Genomic DNA, 17,366 nt, shown 5'->3' with positions numbered 1-17,366 from the left:
AAATGATGAACACAATTTTCAAAAGCCAACTGGGGAGGAACATGGAGTCTTATATGGACGACATGATTTCCAAGTCGCTCACAGTCCCAGATCATATAAAGGACCTCAAGGAGTGTTTCGATAACCTGAGGAGATACAACATGAAGTTGAACCCGGAGAAATGTGCTTTCGGAGTACCTTCGGGCAAATTACTGGGCTTCTTGGTCAGCGAAAGAGGAATAGAAGCAAACCCTGAGTAAATCAACGCCATAATAGAAATGAAGATACCTCACACTCAGAAGGACATCCAGAAGTTGGTTGGGTTCCTGGCGGCCCTACGCAAGTTCATCCCGAAGCTGGCGGAAAGATGTCTCTCATTCTTCGAGTTACTAAAAGGCGCCCGGAACAAGAAGTTAGTGGATTGGACCCCAGAATGCCACGCAGCTTTGAAGAAATCAAGAGGCACCTGATGAACCCCCCGGTGCTATCAGAAGCCAAGCCCGGCGAGCCTTTATCCCTCTACATCGCCGCCGGCCCCAAGGCTGTCTCTTCGGCCCTAGTCCGGGAGGAAGGAGGAATGCAAAGCCCCATCTACTATGTCAGCCAAGTCCTCAAGGACACCGAGACTCGGTACCCAAACTTGGAAAAATTCGCCTTGGCCCTCGTACACTTCAGCAGGAAGCTGAGGCAGTACTTTCAAGGCCGAGAAATTAGGGTGGTCACAGATCAGCAGCTCAGGAAGATCATCCACAAGCCAGGCGCCTCCGGAAGGCTAGTTAACTGGGCCATTGAATTAGGCCAATTTAACATCAACTTTGTGCCACAGACGGCGATAAAGGCCCAGGCCTTAGCGGAATTCGTTATGGAATGCACCTTCCCAGAGCCGCAACCACTCGCTTCCCACGAGATAGCCCAGAAAGAGGCCAACCCAGGAACAGATTGCTGGAAGCTCTATATTGACGGAACATCCACGGCCGAAAGGTCCGGAGCGGGCCTCATCCTAATTATCCCGGAGGGCTTTACCATTCAAGAGGCAATAACTTTTATCTTCAAGGCAACGAACAATCAGGCTGAATATGAGGCATTCATCTCCGGGCTCAAATTGGCAAAATCTCTTGGTATTTCAAAGATGATCATCTACATTGATTCTCAAATTGTGGTCAAGCAAACCAGTGGAGAATATATTGTGAAAGATCCAACATTGGCACAATACCAGGCAATGGTGCGGAATATCCTGGAAGCCACCCCCGACATCACCATACTCCAGATCAACAGAGAAGAGAACTCCAAAGCAGATGAGCTGTCCAAGCTCGTACAAAATACTTCGGATCTCGCTAGTTCGGTGTACTTCGAAGAACTCAAAGCACCCAGCACAGAGCGAGCTGAGGTCCTGTACATCGGGAGCTCAGACAATTGGACGACCCCCTATATAGCTTACTTAAGGGACGGGACGCTCCCGGAAGACCAGTACAAGGCCAGATACTTAAAGCACAAAGCTGCTCGTTTCTTCCTGGAAGACGGTCAGTTATACAGAAGAACCTTTCCAGCACCCACCCTGAAGTGTGTGGACCCGGATGAGGCAAATTATTGCCTCCGGGAAGTTCATGAAGGCATCTGCGGAGACCACCTGGAGGCCAAAGCTCTAGCTTACAAAGTCATCAGGCAAGGATATTACTGGCCCACAGTCTAATCCGACTCCATCGCCTATGTTAAGAAGTGTCCCCAGTGCCAGAAATTCAGCAACGTTCCCAGACAAAGCCCCAGCCTGCCAGCTTAGGTATTATCTCCGATCCCATTTGTTGTTTGGGGCATAGATATTATGGGCCCCTTTCCCTGAGCGAAAGGTGACCTCCACTACATCCTGGTAGCCATTGATTACGTGACAAAGTGGGCAGAAGCTAAGGCCATGAGGACAATCAATCAACAAGATTGTATCAAGTTTATGGATGCAATCGTCATGAGGTTCGGGATCCCGGTAATTCTTGTCTCCGACAATGGTCCACAGTTCGTCGGGTCCGACTTCGAAGCATATTTGAAAGAGCTCGGAATCAAGCATAAAAGGGCATCGGTTGCACATCCTCAGGGAAATGGACAGTCGAAGTAACTAACAGAACCATACTCCGGGGCCTGGAAAAAAGACTAGAAGAGTCCAAGAAAACTTGGCCTGATGAGCTTCCGAAAGTCCTGCAGTCCTACGGAACCACCCCCAAGACTGGAACCAATGAAACCCCCTTCAAGCTTGCATACGGCACCGAAGCTCGCATACCAGTCGAAACCGGGTCCCCCTCCCACAGGTTCATCAACTTCGACGAGATCTCAAACATCGAAGGACTCAAGACCAAGCTGGAGCTCCTAGATGAAGTAAGAGACAAGGCAGTAAAAAGGATGGAAAGCTACAAAGAAAAGACAAAGCTCTATTTCGCGAAGAAGGCAAAAACCAGAGAGTATAAAGCGGGAGACTTGGTACTCCAGCACACCGAGGCCTCGGACCCGACCAATCAAGGAAAACTGCAACCCAACTGGGAAAGCCCCTATATGGTTAAGGAAGGGCTCCGCCCAGAAACCTACAAGCTAAGCTATCTCGGCGGAACCGAAGTCCCAAACACTTGGCCCGGGGCCCGCCTAAGGAAATTGTACCAGTAAAGGTAGGGCACACACTCTGAGATCTCCTCTACTTTTAGGCTATAACAGCTTGATGTAATTTCAACATTTTCCCCGGAATGTATTTTTGCTTTATTATGATTTAAATGAAAACTTTGCTTCGAGCACCCCATAGCTCTGAATAATCTCGTTGTCATATGATTACCGTTGCCATATTACAAAATTTTATTCAGTTAAAATTTTAAACCCCATCATGGGGACCATTACACAAACCATGTGTACTTAGAAAAATTTTATCCAGTTAAAATTTTAAACCCCGTCCTGGGGACCATTACACAAACCATGTGTACTTAGAAAAATTTTATCCAGTTAAAATTTTAAACCCCATCCCGGGGACCATAACACAAACCATGTGTACTTACAAAAATTTTATTCAGTTAAAAATTTTAAACCCCATCCCGGGGACCATTACACAAACCATGTGTACTTAGAAAAATTTTATTCAGTTAAAATTATAAACCCCATCCTGGGGACCATTACACAAACCATGTGTACTTAGAAAAATTTTATCCAGATAAAATTTTAAACCCCATCCCGGGGACCATAACACAAACCATGTGTACTCACAAAAATTTTATTCAGTTAAAATTTTAAACCCCATCCCGGGGACCAGTACACAAACCATGCGTACTTAGAAAAAATTTCAAACACAAGACATCGAAAACCAGATACGGAAATAGAAATATATTTACATACATTCCCGAGGCAAACCAGGTTCCGGGACAAATTCAAACCAGAGTTATACGAAATCCAAATATCAAGTCTAAAAGCCACAAGGGCTAATTCTGAAATGACAGCAAACTATGAAAATAAATTACAAGGCACAAAGCCTGGGTCTTCATTCTTCAGTTCTTGGGAGGAGGAGGAGGAGTCCTCTCGCGGCCCTCTTCGAGAGGCGGAGGCGGTCGTGCCCCGGAAGTACCCGCCTCAGCAGCTTTGGCTTCTTCACGACGGAGCTCTTCGATGAGGTACAGCTCTATGAATCCGTCCATATCACCACCCGGATTCTCAGCCAGATAAGCATAAGCAATGTCCCAGCAAATGTTGACCTTCTCAAAGATCTTGTTGTTAGGCTCCTCGTAGTAAGCTGGGGTACCCCGGAAGGACTCAAGCACCTCTTCTGCCCGGGGCCTGGCAGCAAGCTCTTTCTTCAAGTTCTCCACCCCGCCCGGAGGGATCCAACCGCCTGCTCAGCACCCTCCCGAGCTTTCACCGCCTCAGCAACAACCTTCTTATGCTCACGGGACTCCATCTCCTTCACCTCCCGGTACTTGGTGAATGTTTCTTTCTCCTTAGACAGCTCATTCACCACGGCTTTATTCTTGGCCTCCCTTATGCGGTAATTATGAAGAATGGTGGAACAGCCGCTGATCCGAGCGTTGGCCTGAAAATAAACGACTCAGTACTAATGCAAAGATAGGAAGGAAAATAATAAGGGAACAGACTTACCTCCGAAACATCCCGAACCAGATTATCAAGGAAGGTATCCAGATCTTCCTTGGCATAGCAATCAAAATCAGCAGGGGTGGCATAGTTCTCAAACATTTCATTCTGGCGATCATCCAATGTCATGCGGGCTAAGAGGTTCTTCAACGCATCCTCTTCCACCAATTTTTGGCTCTCCTCCTCGGTAGAGCCCGAAGCAGAAACCCTCCTACGTTGGGGGGTTCTGGAACCACCAGCAACTTTCTCCACAGCCTTCCTCTTGCGAGGATTCAAAGTTCCAACCTCTTCTTCGTCTAACTCCAGCACCTCAACCTCCTCGGGCTCTGGGATAATAGGTGTAGTAACCACCGGGGCACTTTGCCTTACACTATTTCCCGAGGAACCAGCATCTCGGGCCTGAGAGCCACTACCCAAACCAGCTGTCTTATCCGAGTCCAACTGCACAGCGCCACCGATCTTCTTGAACCTTCCGGCCAAATCCTTGAATTGTTGCGACATAGTATAATGGAAAGGGTTAAGGAAGGGAAGACCTGCACAAGGAACAACGGTTTTAAAAAGAAGCACCAGGGTAAAGATATACATCAAGAAAAGTACAAGGAAAAAACTACTAATGTAAAGCACTTACAGCCAACATTAAACAATGTTTGGTTATCTAAAAAGGTATCCCGGGTCCACTGGGCACCAAGAGCAACCACAAAATCATACATCTTCACCAGGGCATCTCCACCAAGCCGCTCGGATGGGAACCTGTTATTTTTTAAAGCAATTTTGTACAAAGGCATAAACTCCAGGTCCCAGCCCCGGACAAAGATGAACTCCTGGTGCCAGCTCCGGAGCGAGTTCAACATAAAGACGGGTGCTTTTTTGGCATCGGAAGGGAGCCCACAACCATCTATATTTAAGGTAAACTCAAAAAGGGGAGGCAATGTGGACTTCTTAATCTTAAAAAGGTAGTGGAAAAGTTTAAACGTGGGAAGATACTTATTTACATGGCAGCAGGCAAGGAACCAAGAAACCCACTTAACAGAATTCGGGGCCAACTGGGTGAAAGGTATCCCGTAGATATCACGACACAGAGACTTGGTAAATTGATGAAGGTTGGGCCTCATGCTACGTAGATGCTCTAGAGGAATTCCTACACAACCACCAACGGGGCGGTGATAAACCCTCTCGTGAGGCTCGGGCCACCTCCACTCCATATCATCCCCGAAATGGAAAACGGCCTTCACCGGATCATCTATCTGCTCAAAGGTATACTCGGAGAGGTCGGGATGACGGGGAGCTGGAACATATCTAGTCCCAGGAGCATTATAGAAAAGCTGATCCATACGGGAACCATCATAAGGTTCTATGCCCCCGGGCCTGTAAGCGGTAGTAAGGTCCCTGAAGTAGTAATCGTGGGGAGGACTATTCTCACGGGTCTGAACAAAGTAGTGATCTATGTCTACCCAAGACCCATCTCTTCTACCCAAAGTCTTCCCGGGGTTTAAAAGGAAGGTAGGCAACTCCTCAACTACAGTTTGGCGACGGGGAGGCATATTTTCTGGTTCCGGGGAAGAGTCGCTCGAAGAATGTTCGGGAAATCCAAAATAGGGACGGTCAGGTCTACGTTTAAGGTTAGCCAATTGTTTCCTTCTACCCCTCCTAACCATATAACCCCGGAGTCTATGCCATTTCGGGAAGAAAAGGAAAAAGAAAGAAACACAAAAGCTACTCAGAAACAGTTAACTTTAAAATCAAAACACCAAAGTACATCACACAACCTATACATACATATATACGCCTACAACACATGTCACGAACAGTCACAAAAACAAAGAGCAAGCCCAGATTTTTGCATAAATTAAACCTCTTATCCGTACAAAACTGACACCAAAACACAAACCCAGATTCACTACAAACATCAACTGTTTCTATGCAAACAAAAATTATAAATCCAAACAATAAATAACAACCTGTTCGATTCACCAAAACTCGACACAACAAAAGTAAACTGATTCAGATGCTTGGACACGCATGCATTCTAAGAACTCAGACTGCAAGTATTTGTTAAACAATCACGAGAAAGAAAAGAACGAAGAAAAGTTCGAAAACTTACAAGAAAATAGGAGAAATAAGGCGGTTTCAAAGAGAAAAGCTCCCAAATTCGCCTTGGAGAAAAGTTGCAGAGAGTTTTTGTGTTTGTAATTGCGTAAAGAAAAAAAGAAATGACAAATGTGGAGTATTTATAGGCACAAATGAAGAGGTAACCCACTCAACTGCCACACAATCGTGTCCGTCGAATGAAGACACGTGGCACAATCCTGAGCTTCCAGAAAATAACCGTTGCAGTTAATGATTACCTCGCTGTAATTATTTAATAGGCGCGGCTTTTGAGGAGAAAAGGGGGGGACTGCAACGTTTCGTATATATACATATACGCACACATATATTCGTACAAGAAGCTCAACCGTCGCCTGACACTCCGGGAAAAGCGCTAAAGTACTACCCACCTGTCGCATCTGCACCGTCACCCAAACACAACCCCGGGGACTTGTATCCAACAACACCCCGGGGTTAGGGGACACAAATCAAAGGAAAAATGATAAAAAAATTCCAAGTGTCAAGAACCAAAAGGCCTACCCAAACACAACCCTGGGGACTTGTATCCAACAACACCCCGGGGTTAGGGGCCACAAATCAAAGGAAAAATGATAAAAAAATTCCAAGTGTCAAGAACCAAAAGGCCTACCCAAACACAACCCTGAGGACTTGTATCCAACAACACCCCGGGGTTAGGGGCCACAAATCAAAGGAAAAATGATCAATTTTTTTTCAAATGACAAAAACCAAAAGGCCTACCCAAACACAACCCCGGGGACTTGTATCCAACAACATCCCGGGGTTAGGGACCACAAATCAAAGGAAAAAAGATCAAATTTTTCCGAATGACAAAAAACAAAAGGCATACCCAAACACAAACCCGGGGACTTGTATCCAACAACACCCCGGGGTTAGGGGCCACAAATCAAAAGAAAAATAATCAAATTTTTCCATATGACAAAAACCAAGATGCCTACCCAAACACAACCCCGGGGACTTGTATCAAACAACACCCCGGGGTTAGGGGCCACAAATCAAAGGAAAAATGATCAAATTTTTTCAAATGACAAAACCAAAAGGCCTACCCAAACACAACCCCGGGGACCTGTGTCCAACAACACCCCGGGTTAGGGCCATAAATCAAAGGAGTGATAAAAAAATTTGCAAGAAAACTACTCCCCCATCCGGGAAAACCCGCATAAGGGAGTGGGAGGCAAATGATAGGCCAAAAGTAATCAAACCCAAATAAAGTAACAGATTCCCAAAGAGATAACACCCCAGGCCCAAGCTGGGGTGGTCCCCGGTGCCACGTGGCACAGGACAAAATAGTCAACTGTCTCATGTTACCCAAAATGAAATAATTGCATCCCAGCCGTCCATAGGTAAAGGATCCAAAGGCAACTCTGATGGAGAAAGGACACCTGACCACACAGTCCATCCGAACTGTCCAATCAATCACCAACCAAGAATGATCAAAGGTCAGGATGAAAAGGTACAAACCCCAAAAACCCTAAATTTTGGGACCTATAAAAGGCCCCAAAAAGAGGGTTTTAGGGGTTGAAAAACATTTGACTGCTACACACCTATACACACACCATTACACATATTTTGAATAGCTACTTTTTCCATCTTCTTCTTCTTCTTCAAAAAGCCCCATTTCTTACTCTCACACCGGAGTTGCCGCGGGAAACAGCCCCCTCCGATTCTGTTTTGCAGAGACCCCTACCTAGCAGGTTAACCTGCTCCGACCGCTACGGAAGCTGGGTTCTAGCTTACGTGAGAAAGTAGAAGACCCGGGAAGAAACAGAGTTATCATGATGTACAATATATACTTTAGTACTTGATTGTCCTCCAAAATCCAGATACTGTAAAGCTAAAACAGAAAACAGAAACACGATCAAGAATATGCATAAGTTATTCTTAGATAAAATACCATTGCTGATAACACGAAGCATATTAAATATTTAATTATATATTTGCTCTATATAGTTATCCCTGTACTCATTCTCATATCCTTATCTTAGCTATACACATATATACACTCCCTATATCTCATCTTATACAATTTTTTCTCAATATTTGACACATTTTAATGTGAATATAGAGTATATTTTCTTAATATTTTTATTTTATTTTTATTAATCTTTAGACAATAATTTTTTATCAGAAAAAAAAATATTATTTACAAAATTATACTTCAAAGAAGTCTTAAAATGCGCGTGTCTTGATTCGGTCTCCCAATATATATATAGATACTACCTAATAGATACTATCATTGCAATAGTAGAAGCCTCACAAGTACAACTTTACATAAATTACAATATATATATCAAATTCAATTTGATACTTGTTTTTTCAACATGTATTTTAAAATAAATATAAAATATACTTTCATGATTTATTTTTTAAATTTTCTTTTTCTGCATTAAATTTCAAAAATTAAAATTTTATTTAAAAATAATTTATATAGCTATAGAGTATTAAAATGACTGTAGAACTACCGATGCTTCAATGGTCGAACCCAATGGAACAAAAGGAGTACCGTAGATCCTAACGTAACAAAAGGAATTTAGAAGAAAGAATCATGTGCAGTAACTTTTTGTAACTTGTAATTTAGTCATCGGCGTATGGACCGATCTTTGCTCGACAATTTCTAGACAAAGATCAGATACTTTCTTGGCATAGAAAAGCCTACCCTAGCAAAAAGATATAATGCAAATGTAACAACAGTCTTACAGACTTACACTAGTATTCTCCGGTTATGATGCTACGCTATTTTGTTAAATTGCTGACTTAATGATGTAGACTCCTGGAAGAAGTCCAAAAGAATTGGACAATCATATAGTACTGGACTAATTTAAAGACAATTTTATATATATGTGGATAGATTGTGTGTCGATTGAGCTATGAAATACAGGTTCCATGCGGTTTCGTTGATGTTAAAAACATGTACAAGTTAACACATATAGCAGCATCTCAATAGTAAAATTCCATAGTAATGCTCAACACTACAATGTAGATCACCATTTACACATATGATTCGGATGCCTTAATTGCACTAAATATTAAAATTTTGTATTTTTAATGTGTGCAGATCATTTTCATAGGTCAATTAAACAAGAAATTTTCCCAAATTTTCCAAAATCTCCCTTCTGTCACTTAACACCTCCATAGTTGCACCTACTTCCATGCCACCTATTTCCATCCAATTGAAGTACGCATGCAACCTATATATATTTACAAGCTAGACTAGAAGCTTGGATATATCATACATTGTCCATCTCATCCAAAAGTTTCCAAATTGTTGATCCTCTAAAGTTTTTCTGATCACCATGTATAAAGTTGCTAGGGCATCAGAGTACTTGGTAATTACCGGGGTTGGTATCACCGACATTAAAATAGCAAAAAAAGCATGGATTCTTCCTGGACAATCCTGCACCGTCTTCGATGTCTCTCCTGTAAACTATACCTTTGAAGTCCAGGCCATGAGCGCCGAAAAGCTCCCCTTTGTCCTTCCTGCTGTATTCACCATAGGCCCACGCCTGGACGATGATAACAGCCTTCTTTTGTACGCCAAGCTGATTTCTCCCCATGACAAGCTCTCACATCATGTAAAAGAGCTTGTGCAAGGCATAATTGAAGGCGAAACTCGTGTCCTTGCAGCTTCAATGACAATGGAAGAGGTTTTTAGAGGTACTAAAGAGTTCAAACAAGAGGTGTTTGCAAAAGTACAACTTGAACTCAATCAGTTCGGTCTCTTAATCTACAATGCAAATGTCAAACAATTGGTTGATGTTCCTGGACATGAGTATTTTTCGTATTTGGGACAGAAAACACAAATGGAGGCAGCAAATCAAGCAAAAGTTGACGTGGCGGAAGCCAGAATGAAAGGAGAGGTTGGATCAAAGTTAAGAGAAGGACAAACGCTTCAAAATGCAGCTAAGATTGATGCAGAGACAAAGATTATATCAACGCAAAGGCAAGGGCAGGGGAGGAAGGAGGAGATAAGAGTGAGGACTGAGGTGAAGGTGTTTGAGAATGAGAGGGAGGCTGAGGTGGCGCAGGCAAATGCTGAGCTGGCAAAGCGAAAGGCGGGTTGGGCAAAGGAGGCACAGGTTGCTGAGGTGGAAGCAGAGAAGGCGGTGGCGCTAAGGGAGGCAGAGTTGCAGAAAGAAGTGGAGATATTGAATGCATTAACTCAGACGGAGAAGCTCAAGGCTGAGTTCTTAAGCAAGGCCAGTGTGGAGTATGAGACCAAGGTAATTAACTTTCAATGCAAAAGATATATACTTTCCATATCCAACAATGCTGGTCTAACTGGTAGAGACTTGAAAACTTGGTTTAAAAATTTGAGTAGGAATAATGAAATTAAGCTAAAAAAAACAAAAAAAACTTTCGCTGCCTAAATTCACCCTAAATATAATTTAAGCCCCGCTTGCTAGTGAGACATACTATAAATAACGTGTACGGTTCAAAATTTAGTTAATTTCTGGTAAAACCTTATCTGCAAACATTTCATTTAGCCCCATCATAAATATAGTGTTGCAAAAACAATCTACGATGAATATGTGGAAAAGAGTTCAGAAAACGAAAGAAAGAAACGCCTGAGGCATATACATGTGCTTCGGCATCAGGAATGAAATTATGTGAAGAGTGTTGGCATAATCAGAATATGAAGAAGGAACAATTTGAGCAAATTAACTTCCCGTTTCACTGACTTTTAAGTTATACTTCTGATGTAACTTGAGTGCAACAACTGAGAATATACGTTTTACATGGATAATGCGAACAAATATCACATATTATACAGTTAAAAGCGAATGTTTGGCTTTATAATTTTTAGAGGAAGAACAATGTCCTAGAAGTATCCGCTATTTTACTTCTAAATTTCAACCTAATAAAATACAGGTCCAAGAAGCAAACTGGGAGCTGTACAAGAAACAAAAAGAGGCAGAAGCAATTCTATACCAAAAGGAAAAAGAAGCAGAAGCTCAAAAAGCCATAGCCGACGCAACATTTTATGCACGGCAACAAGTAGCCGATGGGGAATTATACGCAAAACGAAAAGAAGCAGAAGGACTGATGGCACTCGCACAAGCACAGGGCACATACATAAGCACCCTTCTGAAAGCTGTGGGGGGTAATTACAGTGCATTAAGAGATTACTTGATGATTAATGGAGGAATGTATCAAGAAATCGCGAAGATAAATGGGGAAGCAGTGAGAGGATTGCAGCCAAAGATTAGTATTTGGTCTAATGGAGAAAATGGTGGAGATGGAAACAGCATGAAAGAGATTGCAGGAGTTTATAAGATGTTGCCACCTTTGTTTAAGACAGTGCATGAACAAACTGGCATGTTGCCACCAGCGTGGATGGGCACTTTGAGTAAGGACTCCTGAAAATACCTCACTTTGCATGCACAAAACTCTGTACTCTGCACAGATAAATAAATTGTTGGTGCTAAATTGTATACTGCATACAACTGCTGCAATGAAAATTTGTTTTCTTTTATGTCACCTCCATCTCCAAGGAACAGATGCAACTAGATAAATAATAATTATTTGGAAAATAAATAATTAAAGCATTCTAATTGATGACAATGTTTCCTGTTAAAATGGCAGACAGATAAGACATCATACAAGATTTTTAGTTACTTTATTTTGACTAGATAAATTTAATTACTTTATTTTCTTGTAGCATCCAGTAACGTGTCATCCTTAAAAATAATGTTTGGAGATCCAATCAGAACATGTAACGTGCTCACTTGTGAACAGCCTTACTTCTTGCATAATACAGGGAAATGTAAAGAATTTTATTGCCAAAGCACAGCACATTTAGCCCGTCAGTGGATGCTTCAACCAGAGAATCCTTATACTAATCACATTTATATTACAGAGACAATGTTAGCATGAACATAGGGATTATATTACAATTGTAAGCAAAGATGGTCTTGATGACCACAGAACACCAGTAACCTTTCACCAAGTTTGTTAAATTTACAGTCATTTTTTTCAGTTCTTTCAAAAACAGGAGAACAAAAATGTCATGTACCAAAACATCAAAATTATCTCTAAATTCCTCTAATTATAAACCAGGATTAGAAAGAGAAGAAAAAAATGGAAAATTCTGTGAGTACATTCAGTGTCAAATTATGAAGAGGAAAGGCATTACTCAGTGTTAGATCACTTCCAGGCCATTGTATCTCCGCCTGGTTCTATCTTGTGAAAGTTCTTCTTCCACTTCCGTAGTCTTTCTCTTGTTGTTATTACCGTCTTCTGCTTGAGATTGATCAGAAGACTCGACCTCTACTGATGCTATTTTTTCCTTTGATGATACTTCTTCTTCTGCCTTTTGGCAATCTCTGTTTTTGGTTTTCATCATATGAGGTTTTAGCTTATTCACATCCGCTAATCTCACTGGTTTAAGGAAAAATTCTTCAGCTCCTTCTTCTAAACATCTGAGGAATTTGAGTAAAAATAGTAATTACTAAAAGAGTTTCATACAATTTAAGTATCTTAGCTTAAACATATAAAATTCATAATCAGAGTTATGTTCCATTGCAAACTATTTTGACGCTCAAACAAATCACCCGTCACAATAATTACAGATCACGTAAGTGGTACACAAATCAAAGTAATGTTGGTTGTAGACTAAATTAATCTGTATTAAGCGAACATATGTACATGGTAAAATTTTTGTTACCTGCTGATTCTTGAAGGAACATTTTCAGAGGACATAATCACTACTGGTATGTCTCTAAAAGATGAAGATTCCTGTAAACCAACATCACATTTAAATTTTTAGTTCCTTTACCTTCAAGCAAAAACATACAGTACATTTTTTGCAGGATGATTTATCTTTTCTGACTATATAGACAGTAGTACAGAAGGGGGTAAAAAAACAAAGAAAAAGCAATGACATTTTAAAACTTTTGATAAGTTGTTCTGTTTTGGTGGAAACTTTATTGGTGGACAGAATACAGATTGAACAGAATGGCAGAAGAATTATCAAATATGTAAGCAGCTTTTCAGAGAATAATATCAATTTCAAATTGTGCATTATAATTGTCAGGCATTTTTATTTTCCAGAAAAGGAAAGGATTGCAGTTGAAAACTCTGAATACTTAGATAGAGAGAAAATATGGTAAAGCTAAGAAAGAGACAAAACGAATACTCATAAAGCAAAGCATACCTTAATTTTCTTGAGCAAATCATAACCTGTCATTTCTGGCATACAGTAGTCTGTAATTATTAGATTCACTTCCACCTCCTGTAAATTCAAATTTAAACACAAATACTTAGTCACAGATTTTATTTTATTTTTAAAAGAACTTTATAACACAAAAAATCTGATTTAATTTAATGTTCATTCCGATTATGTGTCAGCAGACCAGTTATGAACATGAATGTAATGACCGCAAACTCGACCGGAAATGTGCTAATGTTATAAGTTTGGTGATTAAGAATTTTTGTGGCAAGCTAGTGTTAAAAGATAAAAATATGAGAGATTGAGAATCCAAAAACATCAACAGCCAATCAAAAAAAACAAAAGAAAAGTTGGGCACCTGCTGAATAATTGGAGATATAGATGAATCATTTGAGTTGCTTTCCACATCTTCACAAAAACCCAGAAACTCCAAAGCTTTGCTCCCAGAATCAACTGTTGTAACTGATATGCAACATACAAATGATCAACAACCCACCAATATAGAGAAAAGAATCAAGAAAGTGACATGAAAAAAGAACCAACCATTTTTTTAAAAGTTTTACTTGATATGATTTAAAATACCTTGATAAGAAGCAGTTTTGAGAAGCATCTCAATGAGTTTTCTATCTACACTGCTATCATCAACAGCCAATACATGAAACTCAGACTTAGTTGTGGTCAGTCCCATTGTAGATAATAGATACATACACAAAGATTAAAGAGAGGTGGTGGTGGTGGATATAAGGGGGATTATTATTAGAAATAAAGAAGAAAAGTTTGTAGTGGTGGTGGAAGAAGATTATATTGAATTATAAAACAAGCAAAAAAAATGAAGAGCGCAGGAAGCAAGATCTGACCAGATTTCATCGAGAGATTTTCCGGAATTGGGTGCCAAGTTGGATATGAATTACAAGGTAAGCAATACTAGTTGAATGTGAATATAAATTACTAGTAAAAGTGGAGGGGAATAAATTAAAAGAAGGCATAGCCTGAAAGATGGGAGATGCGAGTTTTGAAGTTTGTTTTACCCATAGCATGTGTAGAGTTTATATATATACAAGGATTTTTTATGTTATGTTATGTTAGGTTAAGAAGGTGTGATAGATGATTTATAAAAATTTTGATTAGTGGAAAACTCATTGATAATGATGATCTCTGAAATCTTTACCAATCAAATTTTTACAATTCATCTATGACAATTAGCATGTATTCATGGGCACAAACCCTATATATAAATATATATTCGTAGTATTACGAGGAGAAAAGGTTTTGGCATAGGGATTGAAAGCACGCAAAAAGGTTGGGGTGGGGGGACCCGATAAAATCCTGAAGAGATACAGTGAGGTGCCTTTTTATGTGGGGGGATGAAATCATGTGCGAGCAGGTGGGGGGAGGGGAGTGGTGCAAAAGAGAGATAGAGGGGCAATTTTCTGATGATTCCGTTGTAAGATTTGCTTCCCATGCCCTCCCATTTCAATTATGCTCCTACCCATATATCACCATCACTTCTCCCCCCATTCATAAATCTTCTATATCATATACTATTATTTTCTGATCTAATTTACTAGAAAACTTTAGATGGTAGTATTTTCACAACTTAATTACATAAAATGTGTTGCACTCAATAACATCTCATAATTCGGGAGGGTATCCTCCTTCCCCTTGCAATAACAAACCAGCCTGTTTTTTTTTTATAATTGCTGTAATATTAAATTGCACAAACATTTAGTTGACCGCCCAAACCCAAGGGGGATAGCTACCCCATTTTTTGTCCATACTAATTTAATGGAGATAAAGGGCACAAAACATAAGACCCAATAATATATTGTCAAATTTGTTGTCCAAATATTATGCCCAAAATTTGGTATAAATATTATTCGAGTCAAAATCGGATTAATTGAACATAATTACAGAATTTTATATCTAAAATTACGGAAAAAATATAATAGAACTTTTTTGTTGAGAATGAAGTAGACGCGCCCTGGAAACATATGTAGGCATGCCCTTACGTCTAAAAGAAGTTATTAATTATTGTAATCAAGGATGAAGGTGCGCCCTATTATTAAGAAATGGATTTTGAATAATTCTCGGAGCTGGCCCCTAACTTGTTGAAGGTATTAAGGCACTCCATAAGTAGGAAATACGACTTGAATAAGACTTTAACATGGTTATTTGGACAGATTCTTTGAATGATTCAAGGAATCAGAAGAGTATTATCACTAACCTATTTTTTTAGGTACTTTATTAAAGAACTCTTTCCTATAATGTAATTATAGGAAGGCGGTGTCCGTGGTCAGAGACATCCAGGGATATGCCTGAACGAAAGGTCTTCTCTTGTAATCAATGTGTGTCCACATTGGGGATGTGGGGTAAACTTTGGTCTGTTCTTTGGGAGTTTTGTCTATGTAGTCAACGAGTATCCTCGTAGGGAGATTTTGGAGTATTCTGCATTTTGCACCTCAAAAACTTGGGATCGCTTGTTATGTATTCTGGTAGGAGCTTTTTATCCCGGGGACAAAGATGCGTCCAACATTTGGGGTGAATCACGACTATACCCGCGTCCACGAATTAGAGAAACAGCTGGTAGCGAAGGGTTATCATTGGACATGGAGATATCTTATTCGTGAAGTCTCGAAGCCGCGGAAGAGTCTTGGGCATTTGTGGTCGGGCCTAATCGGCGGACATTCCTAAAACTCGTAGAAGACGGTTTCCAGTAAGTTTCCCTCTGGGCCTCGGGACAAGAGATCTAAACTCATTAGGTTTCTTGTTCTCCAAAAACTACGTTGGCTTAATTTGTAATAACCGGTAATTTTCTTTGTAAATAAATAAATATATATATATATATATTAAGTTAATTGTAGTTGTAAAAATAAATATTTATTAAATTGAGTGGATCCATATACATACTTATGCAAGATCTTAAAAAATATATATTTGAATAATACATTACTTTATGTTTCAAAATATCTTTAAAACAATTATATATAATTTTATATGCTTATATATCTATGTTTACTTGGTCAAAAAAAAAATTAACAACACGCTATTCAGAGATAAGATATGGGTCATTTAAAAAAATAGTGGGTGATAACTAACCGACATAATAGGAGGGCACTACCGCAAATTTGTAAATAAATATACGTGTCTCAGCTAGTTTATTTCTTTCACAACATCTTCTTTCTCAGGTATACCTCATTCTCTCTGTTTTCTTCTACCTTTCTTTTAAAATGTGTTTTCTCACTTTTTTATACTCACTTTAATACATTTAATTTACATTGAGGTCAAGTTTTTTCAAATGCTTGCATACTTGTTGATTTAATAATACGTGATTTATACATGCTATTAGATATTGATATTTGTTAATTAGTTCATACGTACTTGGTATGTAATTTGTTAAATATTTAAGTACCATGTTTTTAAATTAGTAATTTATCTTAGATAAGATGATTTATTATGCAGGTGTCTGCAAAGTATCAGGTTAATAATTTATGTTGTTATTGAATATAATTATATACTCGTGTGCAGGGATATGTTTTATTATAATATTATTGTATATAATATGTTCACTAACCTGCATATTTTATTAATATTATTATTATTATGTATTGTTATCATTATTGCTATTATTATATATTAACTGATTTGGGTAGTCATAAATAATTTATTGGTGAGTGGTAAAATAAAATGAATTGGTATTGTTTTGACATGTAATTATACTAAATATGTTATGTCTAGACTTTAATAATGTGTTTATTAATTTTATATTAGTTAATGTAAAATTTACACATATTTTTATTATTTATTTTTTAAAGTGTTATACATCTTGTAAGTTTAATGTGTCTGGTAATGTTTGCATATTTATTTTCATCATTATGTATACACTAATTACGTGTTATTAATGTATTTGGGTTAATTTATATAATATGGTAGAGTTAGTAAATATTTTATTTGATTTGATGAATGAAAAACTATTATTACTTATTTATTGTTT

At 39.3% G+C, this 17,366-nt stretch overlaps 3 protein-coding genes across 5 annotated transcripts; 2 read left to right on the top strand and 1 right to left on the bottom strand.

Moving 5' to 3' along the window:
• The first annotated feature begins 346 nt into the window (after positions 1-346).
• On the top strand, positions 347-2,622 carry LOC141691883 (uncharacterized). Its single transcript, XM_074496635.1, has 2 exons — positions 347-1,499; positions 2,063-2,622. The coding sequence occupies exons 1-2, from the start codon at positions 347-349 to the stop codon at positions 2,620-2,622; spliced, it is 1,713 nt and encodes a 570-aa protein (XP_074352736.1).
• A 6,839-nt stretch (positions 2,623-9,461) lies between these two features.
• Positions 9,462-11,603, top strand: LOC141693287 (flotillin-like protein 4). The gene is made up of 2 exons (XM_074498333.1): positions 9,462-10,427; positions 11,077-11,603. The coding sequence occupies exons 1-2, from the start codon at positions 9,501-9,503 to the stop codon at positions 11,566-11,568; spliced, it is 1,419 nt and encodes a 472-aa protein (XP_074354434.1). The 5' UTR covers positions 9,462-9,500; the 3' UTR covers positions 11,569-11,603.
• On the bottom strand, positions 11,435-14,443 carry LOC141693286 (two-component response regulator ARR9-like). Of its 3 annotated transcripts, none has more exons than XM_074498331.1 (6): positions 13,958-14,443; positions 13,734-13,837; positions 13,361-13,438; positions 12,872-12,942; positions 12,341-12,626; positions 11,435-11,603 (listed from the first exon to the last, which is right to left on the bottom strand). In XM_074498331.1, the coding sequence occupies exons 1-5, from the start codon at positions 14,079-14,081 to the stop codon at positions 12,347-12,349; spliced, it is 657 nt and encodes a 218-aa protein (XP_074354432.1). In that variant the 5' UTR covers positions 14,082-14,443; the 3' UTR covers positions 11,435-11,603; positions 12,341-12,346. The 3 variants fall into 3 exon arrangements, with proteins under 3 accessions (XP_074354432.1, XP_074354433.1, XP_074354431.1); XM_074498332.1 differs by lacking the exon at positions 11,435-11,603 and having other exon boundaries at positions 12,073-12,626; positions 13,958-14,007; positions 14,233-14,437; XM_074498330.1 differs by lacking the exon at positions 11,435-11,603 and having other exon boundaries at positions 12,073-12,626; positions 13,958-14,434.
• Between the last annotated feature and the right edge of the window lie 2,923 nt (positions 14,444-17,366).

Source organism: Apium graveolens, chromosome 10, assembly GCF_009905375.1.
Source record: "Apium graveolens cultivar Ventura chromosome 10, ASM990537v1, whole genome shotgun sequence".
NCBI classification, from domain to species: domain Eukaryota; kingdom Viridiplantae; phylum Streptophyta; class Magnoliopsida; order Apiales; family Apiaceae; genus Apium; species Apium graveolens.
This window is presented reverse-complemented; position numbering and strand designations above follow the sequence as displayed.